Source organism: Telmatherina bonti, assembly GCF_933228915.1.
Source record: "Telmatherina bonti genome assembly, chromosome: 10".
Classification (NCBI taxonomy): Eukaryota; Metazoa; Chordata; class Actinopteri; order Atheriniformes; family Telmatherinidae; genus Telmatherina; species Telmatherina bonti.
Window position 1 is genome coordinate 15,485,495 of NC_136628.1, and position 12,780 is coordinate 15,498,274.

Sequence of the window (12,780 nt, forward strand, 5' to 3'; positions counted from 1 at the left end):
TAAGACAAAAAAAAAAAAAAAAAAAAAAAAAAGACAAAAAAAAAAACCCAAAAAACACTTCAACTTGTTTATGTGTGGAATTTAATTACACAAATTATCTAAATGGCCAAAGCGTCAAAGACCCCCTCTGCTGTTTGTAGGACTGCTTGGGGTTTCAGGATCCCATGTTGGGAACTACATGCCATAATTGTAATGGTTGTCCCGTTGCATGTTCATCCTGTTTAAATTTCTCTGCTGTGAACAAACTTAGTATTGCAGTGATAATGCAGTGCTGTAATACATACATAACAATAGATTCAGGAAATAACAGATCTTTTTTTACATGCCTCCAAAGACCTAAGACGTTGGAGGAAATAGATCTCTTGGTTTTTTTTCCCGCAGATCATTTATGTGGTTTTTTCCAGGACAATAGCTGGTCAATTGTTACATTGAGGTGGGCTATTTGTTGGATGGTACCTGTTTGACTTCTTCATTATTGATGACTTGATGACATTAGAAACATATCATTCAAAAATAATTAGCAGCATTCATTTGAACAATATTCATGTTACACGATTCTACAACACTATTCACCAAATAACAAGAAAATATTGAGTGTTTTCTTCTTTTTTCTTATTTTACGATTATTCACAATATTTATAGATTATATGTCCAATGGGAGAGGATTCCAAATGATAGGCACAGCCTTCAAAAGCTGTTATTTTGTCTTGATCAAGAGTAAGCCAACACAATCAGCTGATCAGGGGTCCTCATAACTGGAGGAGTGAATATGCAAGGCCTTGATCTTGCAATGTACGAGATATTTTTTTTAAACAGGATGGGGAAGCCAAAGCGAGTTCAGAACTTGTTGTTTTTGTCATTGAACTAGTGTATTTTACATCAATTTTTCAAGGTTCTTGTGAAGATCATTTGTTTTATTTGAGACAGTGATTTTCAAACTACTGTAGCTGTCAAATAGTTTAAAGAATAGATGCAGACGATGTACAGAACATTATAAGTTTAATCACGTTTATTTATTTCAACCTTGCTGATAAAGATCCAAGATACATAGCTTGATCACACTTGGATGAACATTTTTTTCTTTCCACATAAGTAGCATCCAAATTTGCGAGATGCAATTGAACGCAACACAGAAAGAAAGAAAGAAAGCCTTAAAAAGAATGTACGTGCGCGTGTTTTTGATGGTTTAAGGTAAAGCCTCTACTGGGTTTTGTACGTGGCAGCGCCTGCAACCCCTTTCTGTAATAACACCGATACGCCAAGTGGATATTCGTCCACATACCAGAGCGTGACAGTGTTTGTGGAATCATCTAGAATTAAGGTAAGCTGACATTAATATCAGAAAAGCTGCCTAGAAAGCTAATGTTTTTCCATGTGCACCGATACGTTGAGCGCGCGTGCCTTTCGCACATGCTCATAGGGTTGTTAAGTAACGAGTCCAACAGGTTTAATGCTGATATTTTTAGGGTGTCCGGGCAAATAGCTGTTATGGGGTCGACAATGTCCAGTTGTTTATCATCTTTGTGAGGTCAGTGTGGATGTTTTTTCCCATATTTATAATCGCTGACACCGCCGGGTCACGAAGTTTCACAGCGTACATGGAGTAGATTTTGAAAGTTTGCGCGAACTTTCTGGACATCTCAGAGGATGACGCTTCTACACTGTTTAGTACACTCGCACGCGCTTCTAAGTTGTGCGCGGCACTTTTTTTTAATTAATTTTTTTTTAATAAAGAATATTTAACACATGTTAAGTTGGTCACAAACAGGAAGGAGATTTGTGGAGCCTGAAGAGTTGGAAGTGTGGTCATTTCTAGAAGCAGCTCTCTTAGGTCTGACGTCACTGGGATAACCAGGACTGTTACCCAGCAACCGTATGACCTAAAGTTTCTGTCGTTTCTATGATGCAAAACTTATAAAAAAAACAACAACAAACAAACCCAAAACTAGCAGTTCCTATCTGATCCCAACAGGTTGGTCCTGATGAGAAAACCCCCCCCAAAACAGCTAAGTTTTAGGTTAGGTGTGGTGACACAGGGGCAGAGATTGAAGATTGCAGCTCAGGAATAGCAACTCTCTCTAGGCATGTTGCGAAGTATGTGATGGTGAAGACACACTAGTCAGAGTCTGTGAAATAGTCCTTGTTTGAGATTCTCTGTCTATTGCAGTCACATTAGTACAATATAAGAAGTAAAAAAAACAAAACAAAACTCTTTATCAAAGGTAGTAATTAAAAACAGCAAAGAAAAAAAAACAAAGAGAAATATTTTGTCACAGGTTTCATAATTCAATTCAACATTATTTATATAGCGACAAATCACGGCAATACCATCTCAAGACACTTTCCAGATAGGAAAAAAAAAAAAGTAAAAATAATGAAAGCCAATTCATAATAGCCTATATAAGGAAACCAAGAGATTGAATTGGAGGGTCCAACTCAATTCCCCATCCTGAGCAAGCACACTGGCGACTGTGGGAAGGAAAAAACTCCCTTTTAATAGGAAGGACACCTCCGGCAGAACCCGGCTCAAGGACAGGTAGCCATCTGCCTCTGCTGTGTGGGGGAAGAGGACAGAAAGACAACAGGAACTGCTACTCCCGGCCAGGGAGACCTGCTGAGACAGGAGACATACATGTTAATAATGCAACACTGTTATTGGGGGGGGGGGGGGATAAAAGAGAGAGATAAAGAGAAAGAAGCTCAGTGTATCAGGAAATGTCCCCCAGCAATCTAAACCTATAGCAGCATAACTAAGGGATGCTAACCATCCCTAGCTATAGGACTTATCAAAAAGATAAGTCTTCAGCCTAGTCTTAAAGGTGGGGAGGGTGTCTGCTTCCCTAACACTAACTGGGAGCTTATTCCATAAGAGAGGGGCCTGATAACCAAAGGCTCTGCCTCCTGCTCGGCTCTTTGAGACTCTAGGAACCACAAGTAAGCCTGCAGTCTGGGAACGAAGAACTCTGCTTGGTATGTAAGGAACTATGAGGTCTTTGATATATAGTGGTGCCTGGCTGTGGAGGGCTTTATATGTAAAGAGAAGGATTTTTCATATACTTTGATTAGTCTCCGCATATTTATTTACAATAATTATAGTTAGTATGCTGGGTGGAAATAAGAGGGCTGGCTTGAAGGTTGTGACTGGAAGGAATTGTTGGACATAATTTGCTTCTTCCTTCACATAAAGCACGGTAAGGTGGAGGGAGATAGCAGAGCAAGTATTAAAGCTCATTCCATTCAGCATGTAGGTGTATTCATGGCTGCTACTTGGATTGTTCTGCTGAAACATCTTCCTTTGGAAAACAACCTCAAGCAGACACCTGTTCCAGGATCAGATTGCCTTTAAACTTGTAAATGGAAAAGATGGTAAAAAAAAAAAAAAAATAGGGCTTACATCTTTTTAATGTCAAGGACAGAAAGAAAAAGCCACTTTCTTAAAAATGTCCCTCTCTACCACCCCTACTCTTAATGTGCTGTGTCTGTTTCGACTGGTTGCACTGTGTAACTTTGTAATCTAGATTAGTAACATGAGGAAAAACCCAAACTGCCAAAGAGCAAATCCTAAAAATTCGTTAAGCTGGAACAATTGAATGTTTTGCCTTTTGGATGAAACTTAACTAATTAACTAACTAACTAATTAAACAAAATAAAAATCACCTGTTCCTAAAACGTTAGCAGAATAATTTTCTATTAATCAAAGACCTACAACCAGCTTGTCCGAAAGAGATGTCTTTGGATAAAATGCTTCAAAAGAATATCCGTGGGCATTGTTCAGTCTTTACAAAAGGTTCATAATGTCTCTGAACACACAACTCCAGTATAAAAGGTTGTGTGCCTGCCAGATAAGTGATCCCCTGTAGGGATTTATATACAACACAATGGCATGACTGGCTACAGCAGCCATTGGAGTGCACATGAATTAATGGATCGTGAATAGATAGGATGCCATGAATATGTCAGTAGACATTAGGGTGGAAAGCATCTGACATACACACAATCAGAGGATGATGTGCTCCTAGATACTTGAAGAAATATTATCATACAACAAGAATCCCTGACTATCTCTGAAACAACACTTGCTTCTTCTTCTGCTTTTTATCACAAATACTGGAGCAACACAGTAAAAATCCTGTTTATTTGTATTGCAATTGCAGTGAACGGACACACTTCTGAGAAGGCTTTTAGAGAGGCATGACATGTTTACATACACCTGCATGTAAAAATCAGTGTTTGGTTTCTCAAATTCTTTTGGATACTTGCTTTTGTAAACTAACATGAGGCTTTAGTTTGTGTGGTAACTTTTAGAGTCTCAGTGTAAACTTTGGCACGAGTGGAGATGAGGGTTTTGCAACACAGCAGTTTGGTGATAAATGATTGATATGTCTACAGTCTTGCCATCATTAATATACGTTAGTGGCTTAAACTATAACTGAGTTATTTAACTTGACAATATTTCTTCCATATTTGATCTAATTAGCCGGTTGGTTCTGCTGCGTTTGGGGAAAATGCTCTCCTTCCTGTCCATGAAGAAGGAACTCTTAAGTACTGGAGTGTTTCTGTGAGATTAATGCAAAATCGCCTCACAGCTGGAAACAGCTGCTCATCTCTTGTGGAAGTGAAACTAAATCTTTGTGTTAGTTTTGTTTAAACCATGAATGGACTTGGTTTACGAGTAATTCTCATGGTCAACAGTGAACTGATCAGATTTTTTCTCCTATTTTGAAAGCACCTGAGTGGAAACTGATTCATGCTAATGGGAGCAGATTGTAGTGTAATTAAGTCATTGCCTGCCAGCCATTGTTATAGCAGAGACTCTCATACTGCCAGCGTTTTGGAGCATTTTGGCTCATCTTTCAGGACCCGCAGAATATTTAGTTTTGGGACCACAGATATGGAGGGCCGATTCGGCGAGGTGCCTGTGTAAGGACGTCTTTGGGATGTGCATTCAAACCGCATTCACAATGCGTTAGGTGCGTGTTGGTGTGCGCACTCAAAATGCAACTTTAAAGGAAGATTTTGATGCTGTAATCAGTCAAAATGGCTTTCCACATACAGAGACCATGTTGATGTCTTTTGCAATGAACCTTCATTTGGAAAAGATGTCTTTGCAATGAGCAATGCGTTAAGGAGAGTTTTTTTTTTTTTTTTAAGTTTGGACAAGTCCAAATCTGACATTGTTTTAATTGCTTGACAAGAGTTCAGTCTTCCTAACGCCCTGAGTGACAGCCAGGGACTTGCTTCAGCACGTTCACAGTCTGAACGAACATGCATGTGATTTATCTGGTGTATCACACACATGCATAACTCTGCACATACAGCAGGATTATGTGCATGTAGGGGGGACGGCACATGCCCGGCCAGTATACTGATTATCATCAATCGGGAGGATATCTGCTCAGAATCAACGTTTGCTCTCCATTCACCATTTACAGGCAGCTCTGAGCTGGAAATTGGAAAGCATTGAGGAGGATTCTGGCATGCAGTATGTGTTCTTTGTCGACACAGATGAGTTTTTGCATTATCCCGCCAGCTTTCATCAGAATACTGGGATTTGATCCTTGCAGCCAAAATGAGAAGGAAAAACTTTGACTGCAAAATTTTATTTCATAGCCATATGAGAGTTTTTTGCAATGAAACAATACAGCAAGTTCTGCATTATTGTGTGGTAATCACTTTAGACACTGTCATAATTGTGTGTTCTTTCTCTTTTATTTGTTGTCCTTATCTTAAGATTTTTCTATCAGACTATTCAGCTTCCATCATGTAGCGAAAGTCCTGGAAAAAACTGTTTTAAAGTTGTGTTAGTTTGCAGAAAAGCATTTCCTGAAAATATTGAACGCATCAGTGTTTGATTAGTCTTATGGTTGTCAGGGTAACGCTGACAATAATGCTCCCTAAACATTTGTATTGCGGTTTTTGCTCTAATATTACCATTTCTCTCCCTCAAAACTAAAAACAAGGACATAGGACACTCATTTAAATAAGTGTCAACGAGGAAGGTTATGGTTAGGATAACAGGAGACAGCTGCTGCTTTGTGCAACCAGACTTGCAGCAAATCTACAGATGTTCCAAAGTTTACATTTGGAGGAAACATTTGCTCCTAAGGAACCCCTGCACCATTCCAGTCTTTGGATCCTGACTGCTTTGCCAGAGTTTGTTACTTTTGGATCTTATCTTCCTCATTATGACACACACACACACACACACATGCAAAAAAGAAAAAGTTGAGATACTAATAAGTTTTTCAGAGCCGTTATGAAATTTAAAGGCATAAAACATCAGTGTAACAGCTGTAATGCTGATCTAAAACATTGTATGAGTTAATGTTGAAAATATAGGTTGGGTTTAAATAGTTCAAATATAGCCAACCACATCTGCCCAGCTGCCTTCTCCTCCCCCTCTGCTATTCACCACAATTTGAAGAAACTGAGAGCAATGGTCAGCACCCCAGAAACATTTTGGTTGTAAATGAAACAAGCTTCTTGTTCAGGAATGTGACTAAGGAGTGGCCTCCTCTGTTTTAGCTGAACAATTGTTGTGACTGTAGTTTTAAAATGGAGAGATTTGGTTATTTATTTGGAAGTTAAGGCCAGCACTAGTCAAAGATCAGACATCTTAGCCTAAGCTACTACTGACCACAAGTACATTACATGAGAGGACAGCTCAAGGCAGCATGCACCCATAACCACGACGGGCCTAATGTTTTGACTACATAGCAGTTTGTTTTGTGCTGTAGTTGTATTTTCTTGTCGTTCTCAATGGCTTGCATAAATGTGGCTGATTCTTATGTAAAAGAATTTGAAATCTAGCCTGTACCTGTTGTGAAGGTTTGATTCAGGACAGATCTGCAGACATGTGTTTAAAGAGCTTGATAAAATAGTTTCAATCCAAAAAGATAAAATAATTTAAGCTCACTGAATTTTGGTCCAGTCATATTATAAAATGTTTACTTCACTTTATAAACACTGGCTTGCATACCCACACCCAATGTGGTGCATTCCAGTGTAATTGCTATAATTAAAAACATGCTGAAACTAAAAATAGTGACAGTCAGCTATTTTAAATTTTGACACCACGATTTCTTTTTATGTTTTACTGTAAATTTAAGGGCATTTTCCTTCCCTTGTAGGATCCTAGACTATAGTATTACATAGTTGTCTTGAATGTTTACTCATTTTAAGGGACACATTTGTCACAAACAAGTCAAATTCCACTATCCATTACTATTTTTAAACAAAAGACACATGTCATTACCAGATAGTTACAGTATTTCTTCTTCTTTTTTTCTTTTTTTTACCTTATACAGGTGTTTTATCCTTGAAAAGTTTGTGTTTTTGTCTTATTGTTTTACCATATCTAAGTATTTTTGTCTGACGCATCAATTTACAATTGAATTCTTGTATTATATTTAACAGTAAAATTGATTTTTCCTTGTTTGCAGGTGTAACATAAGCAAAATTATTTCTTTTTAACATGGATTTCTTGCCAAGTTATAATCATAAGGCAACGTTTATGTGCTTTAAATTCTTGGTTTCTCTAAGCCTTTGATTATGTACCCGTGTGCCTCTGTTTGTGTTCCACTGTGTGAGTGTGTGTGTATGTGTGTGTTAAACAGTAAACAGTGATCACTGAGAGCTGTGGTAAAGCAGAGCTGGAGAAAATCCAAGAAGTGAAAGTGAAGCCAGGTCACTTTCATAAAGAAAGCTGCATTCAGGCCTGCTCTGTGAACAGAGAGCTAACACAGCTCGAGTTCCTTTCGCTCCAGATAAGTCCACTCAAACAATGTGGCACCATTTAACAAAAATATCATGATAAACTGGGAAACAATCATTTTTAGACCGCTGTTTGAACTGAAGCCTTCTGCTTAACTTTGTTTGCTTTATTTTTGTTTGTAAGTTTTTGTTTGATGTTCAAAGTGTTTTTATATTCTGTAGGATTTGAGGTGTTGTACTTGGATTGAGGTTACACTTTTTGTGACTGTTCTCTGAGTACGCATCAGTTTATAACTTGGCCTGAACTCTGTTCTCTATAATGAATGTCATTGGTCATCTGGTGGCCAACTGGAAGTAATAAAGATAATAAACTCACACTGACCTTATGATACACAAACCATATGTAGAGCGAGATGAAAAATAATAAGCATATGTTTTTACTCCACTTTTATAAGCTACAGGAAGTTTTGTTTTTAGGCTAGTATTTTCTTTTCCTAGTGCCACTCTGTGTTTTTGTTCTTAGTAAGAGATGGATAAAATTGCAAGTAATACTTATGCATTGGAAATTTGTTGGAAATATTATTGTATGCAGCTTTTTTTGATAGGAAACACAGAATCATTGTATAAACTGCCAACTCAGGGTTATGCTAACTGCAAGTTTAATTGTTTGCTCTATTCAATCAAAAATGGATGGAAATAATTCTCTGTTTAGTAGAAAGTTATAATGGTAAGCTCTGAGGAAAACATGGTTAAGATAGGACAGCAAGCTAGGGGGAAAAGGGCAATGCGTTCATTTTCTGGTGACATGAGGTGCTTTTGTTTCTTGATGCAGGTTACTGAACAAGAGAAAATGTGGAAGTCCTTGTTTTTTGTCTCCTTGCTTTTGCTCTCCTGCTGCAGTACCACACACGGGGAGATCTTCACCTCCATTGGTAAGTTTAAAGATTTCATTTGGTTAAATTAAAACTTTTTGTACATTGACTTCCATGGAAATTAAGATTATAAGTAGCAATCAGGTCCTGCTATTCAGATGACTTTGGTCATCGGTAAGTTTGTCTTCTTGTGTAGAAGTAGAAGTTTCCCATTTTGGGGTAATTCAGATGTGTTAACACATTGCTATGGCGGAAAGATCTTGGAGATGTTGTTGTTTGTGCCCATGTTTGGAGTTCATCATTTATCAGTGAGAAAGATTAGAAGGGTTGCCAGTAGAAAACCAGATCCTAGCTGTAGAAAGTCACAGAAAATTTTCATCTGAATTAAAAGCAAAAGTTCCATAAAAATGTTCTTTGGAAAATAAAACTGATCAAATGGGAGAAATTTGACCATAATACACAGCAGCACCTTTAAAAATAAAATGCATCATATCAGCAATATTATATTATATTATATTGTCAAAGGCAGTGGTGGAGGGGTGAGGGTTCAGGCTTGTTATGCAGCCACAGGACCTTCACACCCTGGTTTAATCTGCTTGTGCTCAATGCAGATAATGTGACTCAAAGAGAAAACCTTTAACTGCACTGTATGACATGCTTAATATAAATTTAATTGAGGAAATCACACCCAGATCCTGCTATTTTGAAAGCATTAAAATAAATGTTATTTCTATTTGAGTGGTTTTAGATTACTTGGTTAAGTATCGTTTTATCTATTTGTCGACTGTGGTTATTGTACATTACTACAAAATCTTTACAAATTTATGTCTTCATTTTTACTCCATCTTTAGAAAATGTCCACAAGACACCAGAATAAAATGTATAATCTTTAATCAAACCCCACCAGGACTAATGAAAACATATTCGACAAATCTCTATCATTTTAGTTGAGGCTTTCAAAACTACTAATGCACCCGGATAAGGGTTGAATTATACCTGCATGGATAAGTTCAATTTTGCTCAAATGTGCCTAGGTGCTTCATCCTTTCAAGTCCTTTTTTCCCCGCATCTTGTTGTAAACACTGTCTGGCCTCAGTGTTCATCACTACATCTAAACTACCAGTGAAGTTGCTGTTCCTCACATGTAATTCTGGTTCTTTTGGGAGATTGTTGGAGACATTCAGCATTTCTGCAAGAGCCAATTAAGACTACATACTCTAAGCTGCTTCACTTATTTCCAAACTGTCACTCTGCTTTGGAAAAACCCAGATTTTTTATCACTTAAGTGCTCATCTTACTGAATGACAGTCCTCAGTCCTGCAGCATCTGGTGTGCTTAGTTCAGTCATTTGATTACGCTCATGTACAAATATACTGGGACAGACATGGTGATCCTATCAAATGATGAGGTCAAACAGTAACCACAGCTCAGCTATGGAGACAGCAGCTGCAACATAAGTAAAGTGGGAATCTGGGAAAAACTATACTACTACTTGTATATTATCTAAAACTTAAAGTGTAAAGGGCAACGCTAAAATATGGCAATAATCTCCTGTAACACCCCTGCAGGCCAAATGACAGACCTGATCTACACAGAAAAGGAGCTGGTCCACTCTCTGAGGGAGTACATCAAAGCAGAGGAGTCCAAGCTTGCTGCAGTCAAAAGGTACAATCTGATGTCCAAAACTTTACAACAAGCCAACTTCAATCTAAGTACCTTAAAAAAAGCTACTGTAGCAGGGTGTTTCACTAGAGTAGATCAGTTTCATATGTTTTACATTACACCACCGGGGATATATTAGACTCATGCCAGGTATCAGTTCAGCATGTGGGTTTTTATTTACACAATGCATGGTTCCGGTTCCCTGCAAATGAAATGAGGTTACTAGGTCTATGTGGAGCATGTGCATTTTGTTTTGAATAATTATGCACATTTTGTCTCTTTTTCTCATAGCTGGGCCAGCAAACTTGATGCACTGACCAAACTGTCCACCTCTGACCCAGAAGGTTACCTGGCCCACCCAGTAAATGCCTACAAACTGATGAAGAGACTTAACACAGAATGGTCTGAACTGGAGAACCTGGTTCTTCAGAACCCCTCTGATGGTATGGAAAGATTTTTACAATGTGAAGGAAAACAAGACAGATGTGGTTTGATTTAGCTCTGTATTCATTCCTTATATTTACATTTCTTCAGTGTGGTTTCTTTTTCTTTTCTCTTTTTTTTTTTTTACATTAAATTGTATTTTAAAACTATTTAAACCACACTGGTGTGTGTTAACTTTAGTGTTTAATTCCCTGGCTGGATGTTTATCCATTACTGACATTTTCCTGTCCTGTAGCTCTGAATTATTGCTGCTGTTACACATGAAGGGCAGCATTTACCATGTTTTATTTGGGGGTTGGTACAGAAGAAGCAATGAGCAGCAAGTCTGAAATCCAGAGGAGATGTGATTTGTGCGATTACAGCTTTGGCTGCAGATGGAAATTTTTGCTGCGCAGCTTCACTCCCCAAATGAACAGACTGAGTACAGAACCCGTCATGTTTCAGCTGCAGCTGTTCTCTGTCTAAGCATAGTTTGGCCATGTTCTCAATTTGTGAGTGTGTACGTGTCAAGATACAAGACCATCTCTGTGTGAGGCAAACAGTCTGAGTGTGACCCCTACTGACGGTCTTTGCAATGAGTTAGATTGAAAAAGGCTGGAAGATTTAATCTTTTCTTTTGTGCATTTATGTAAGAGTGTACAGTGTCTTTTTTTTGCCTGTACTTAAATCTTATTTTCCCCCTCTAAGGGAAACACTAATGTATTCAGTAAATTTAAGGAAAATTTAAAACCACAGAAAATATTTCTTCAGTGCATATGTAGAAGCACAAGATAAAACTTATTTATAGTAAAATGACTCCATATTAAATGTTTTTAATGACAATGTTCTGCTCATAGCTCCAAGGCTAAATACTCTAATACTAATGTTACTAGCAAAGGGGAAGGGACTTTGATTGGCTTATTTTGTATTTATAACCATTTAAAAAAAAAAAAAAGGTCTTCTTACTGACTGGGATTAGTGACTGAGAGAACCTGATTGAAAAGGGAATATTGTCTCAGTAGGAAATGTTATTGTGGTCAGTTAGAATAGTTAAATGCTGGTGATTATTTCCCATTATGCCTCTGAACTGGGGCTTATTAGACTTATACAATTTAATACAATACAATTCATAAGGCACTTTAAAAACAACAATGTTGACCAAAGTGCCATGTTGTGGGGGGTTAAAAAAAACAACAGAATAAATAACATACATTAGGACAACTTAAAAGAAATTACAGACATCTAAAAACAATCAAAAAATTAAAGCAATCAAATTAAAACAATCGAAATAAAATCAGATCTAAAAAGTCAACCTATTGTGCACAAAGCCCGCTTCAGTAAAGATTTAAAAGCAGATACAGTGGAGGTCTAACGTGTAAAGGAAGCTCGTTCCACAGTTTAGGTGCTGCAACCGCAAAGGCCCGGTCCCCTCTGAGCTTCCGTTTCGTCCTCGGTACAGACAAAAGTAGTTGGTCAGCTGACCTGAGCGACCGAGAGGGTGTGTAAGGATGGAGGAGCTCAGAGAGGTACCGTGGGGCAGCACCATTTAGACATTTAAAAACGAATAAAAGCAGCTTCAAATGGATCCTAAAGTGCACGGGCAGCCAGTGAAGAGATGATTTTGTGTGTTTTAAGATGTGAATGTCCGACTACAGAATCTGTGTTACTCTGACTTACATCTGAGTGAACTGGAAATGATTGATGAGGGATTTTACTGTGTTCCTACTGTAAATTACTGTAGAAAGCTATCTGAGAGTCGAACATTAACATGGTTGGCGCTACGATTTTGTATGGTGACTAAGTAACTCACACATAATTTTTTTATTATGTCACATTCCCCAGTTCAAGCTTTCTTATTGTCTTTTCAGGGTTCATCTCCAACATGTCGGTACACAGACAGTACTTCCCAGGTGAAGAGGATAAGACGGGTGCAGCCAAGGCGCTGATGCGTCTTCAGGACACGTATCAACTGGATTCTGAAGCGTTCTCCAAAGGAAAGCTGCCAGGTAACTACGGAGTGTAAAGCCCAGAACACGCTGTGTATTTTTAAGCTGCTCCAGATAAAAGAATCAACGGCAAAGATCAAGACATTATCTTTGATCATGGCTAA

At 38.0% G+C, this 12,780-nt stretch overlaps 1 protein-coding gene across 1 annotated transcript in view; it reads left to right on the forward strand.

The window, feature by feature from the left end:
- Positions 1–1,184: 1,184 nt before the first annotated feature.
- The window catches only part of p4ha2 (procollagen-proline, 2-oxoglutarate 4-dioxygenase (proline 4-hydroxylase), alpha polypeptide 2), a 36,906-nt gene continuing 25,310 nt past the window's right edge, over positions 1,185–12,780 (forward strand). The window contains exons 1-5 of the mRNA XM_079247577.1: positions 1,185–1,321; positions 8,546–8,645; positions 10,154–10,250; positions 10,539–10,690; positions 12,539–12,676. Coding sequence (XP_079103703.1) covers positions 8,564–8,645; positions 10,154–10,250; positions 10,539–10,690; positions 12,539–12,676 — 469 coding nt within the window. The 5' untranslated portion in view covers positions 1,185–1,321; positions 8,546–8,563. The remainder of the gene's footprint in view (positions 1,322–8,545; positions 8,646–10,153; positions 10,251–10,538; positions 10,691–12,538; positions 12,677–12,780) is intronic.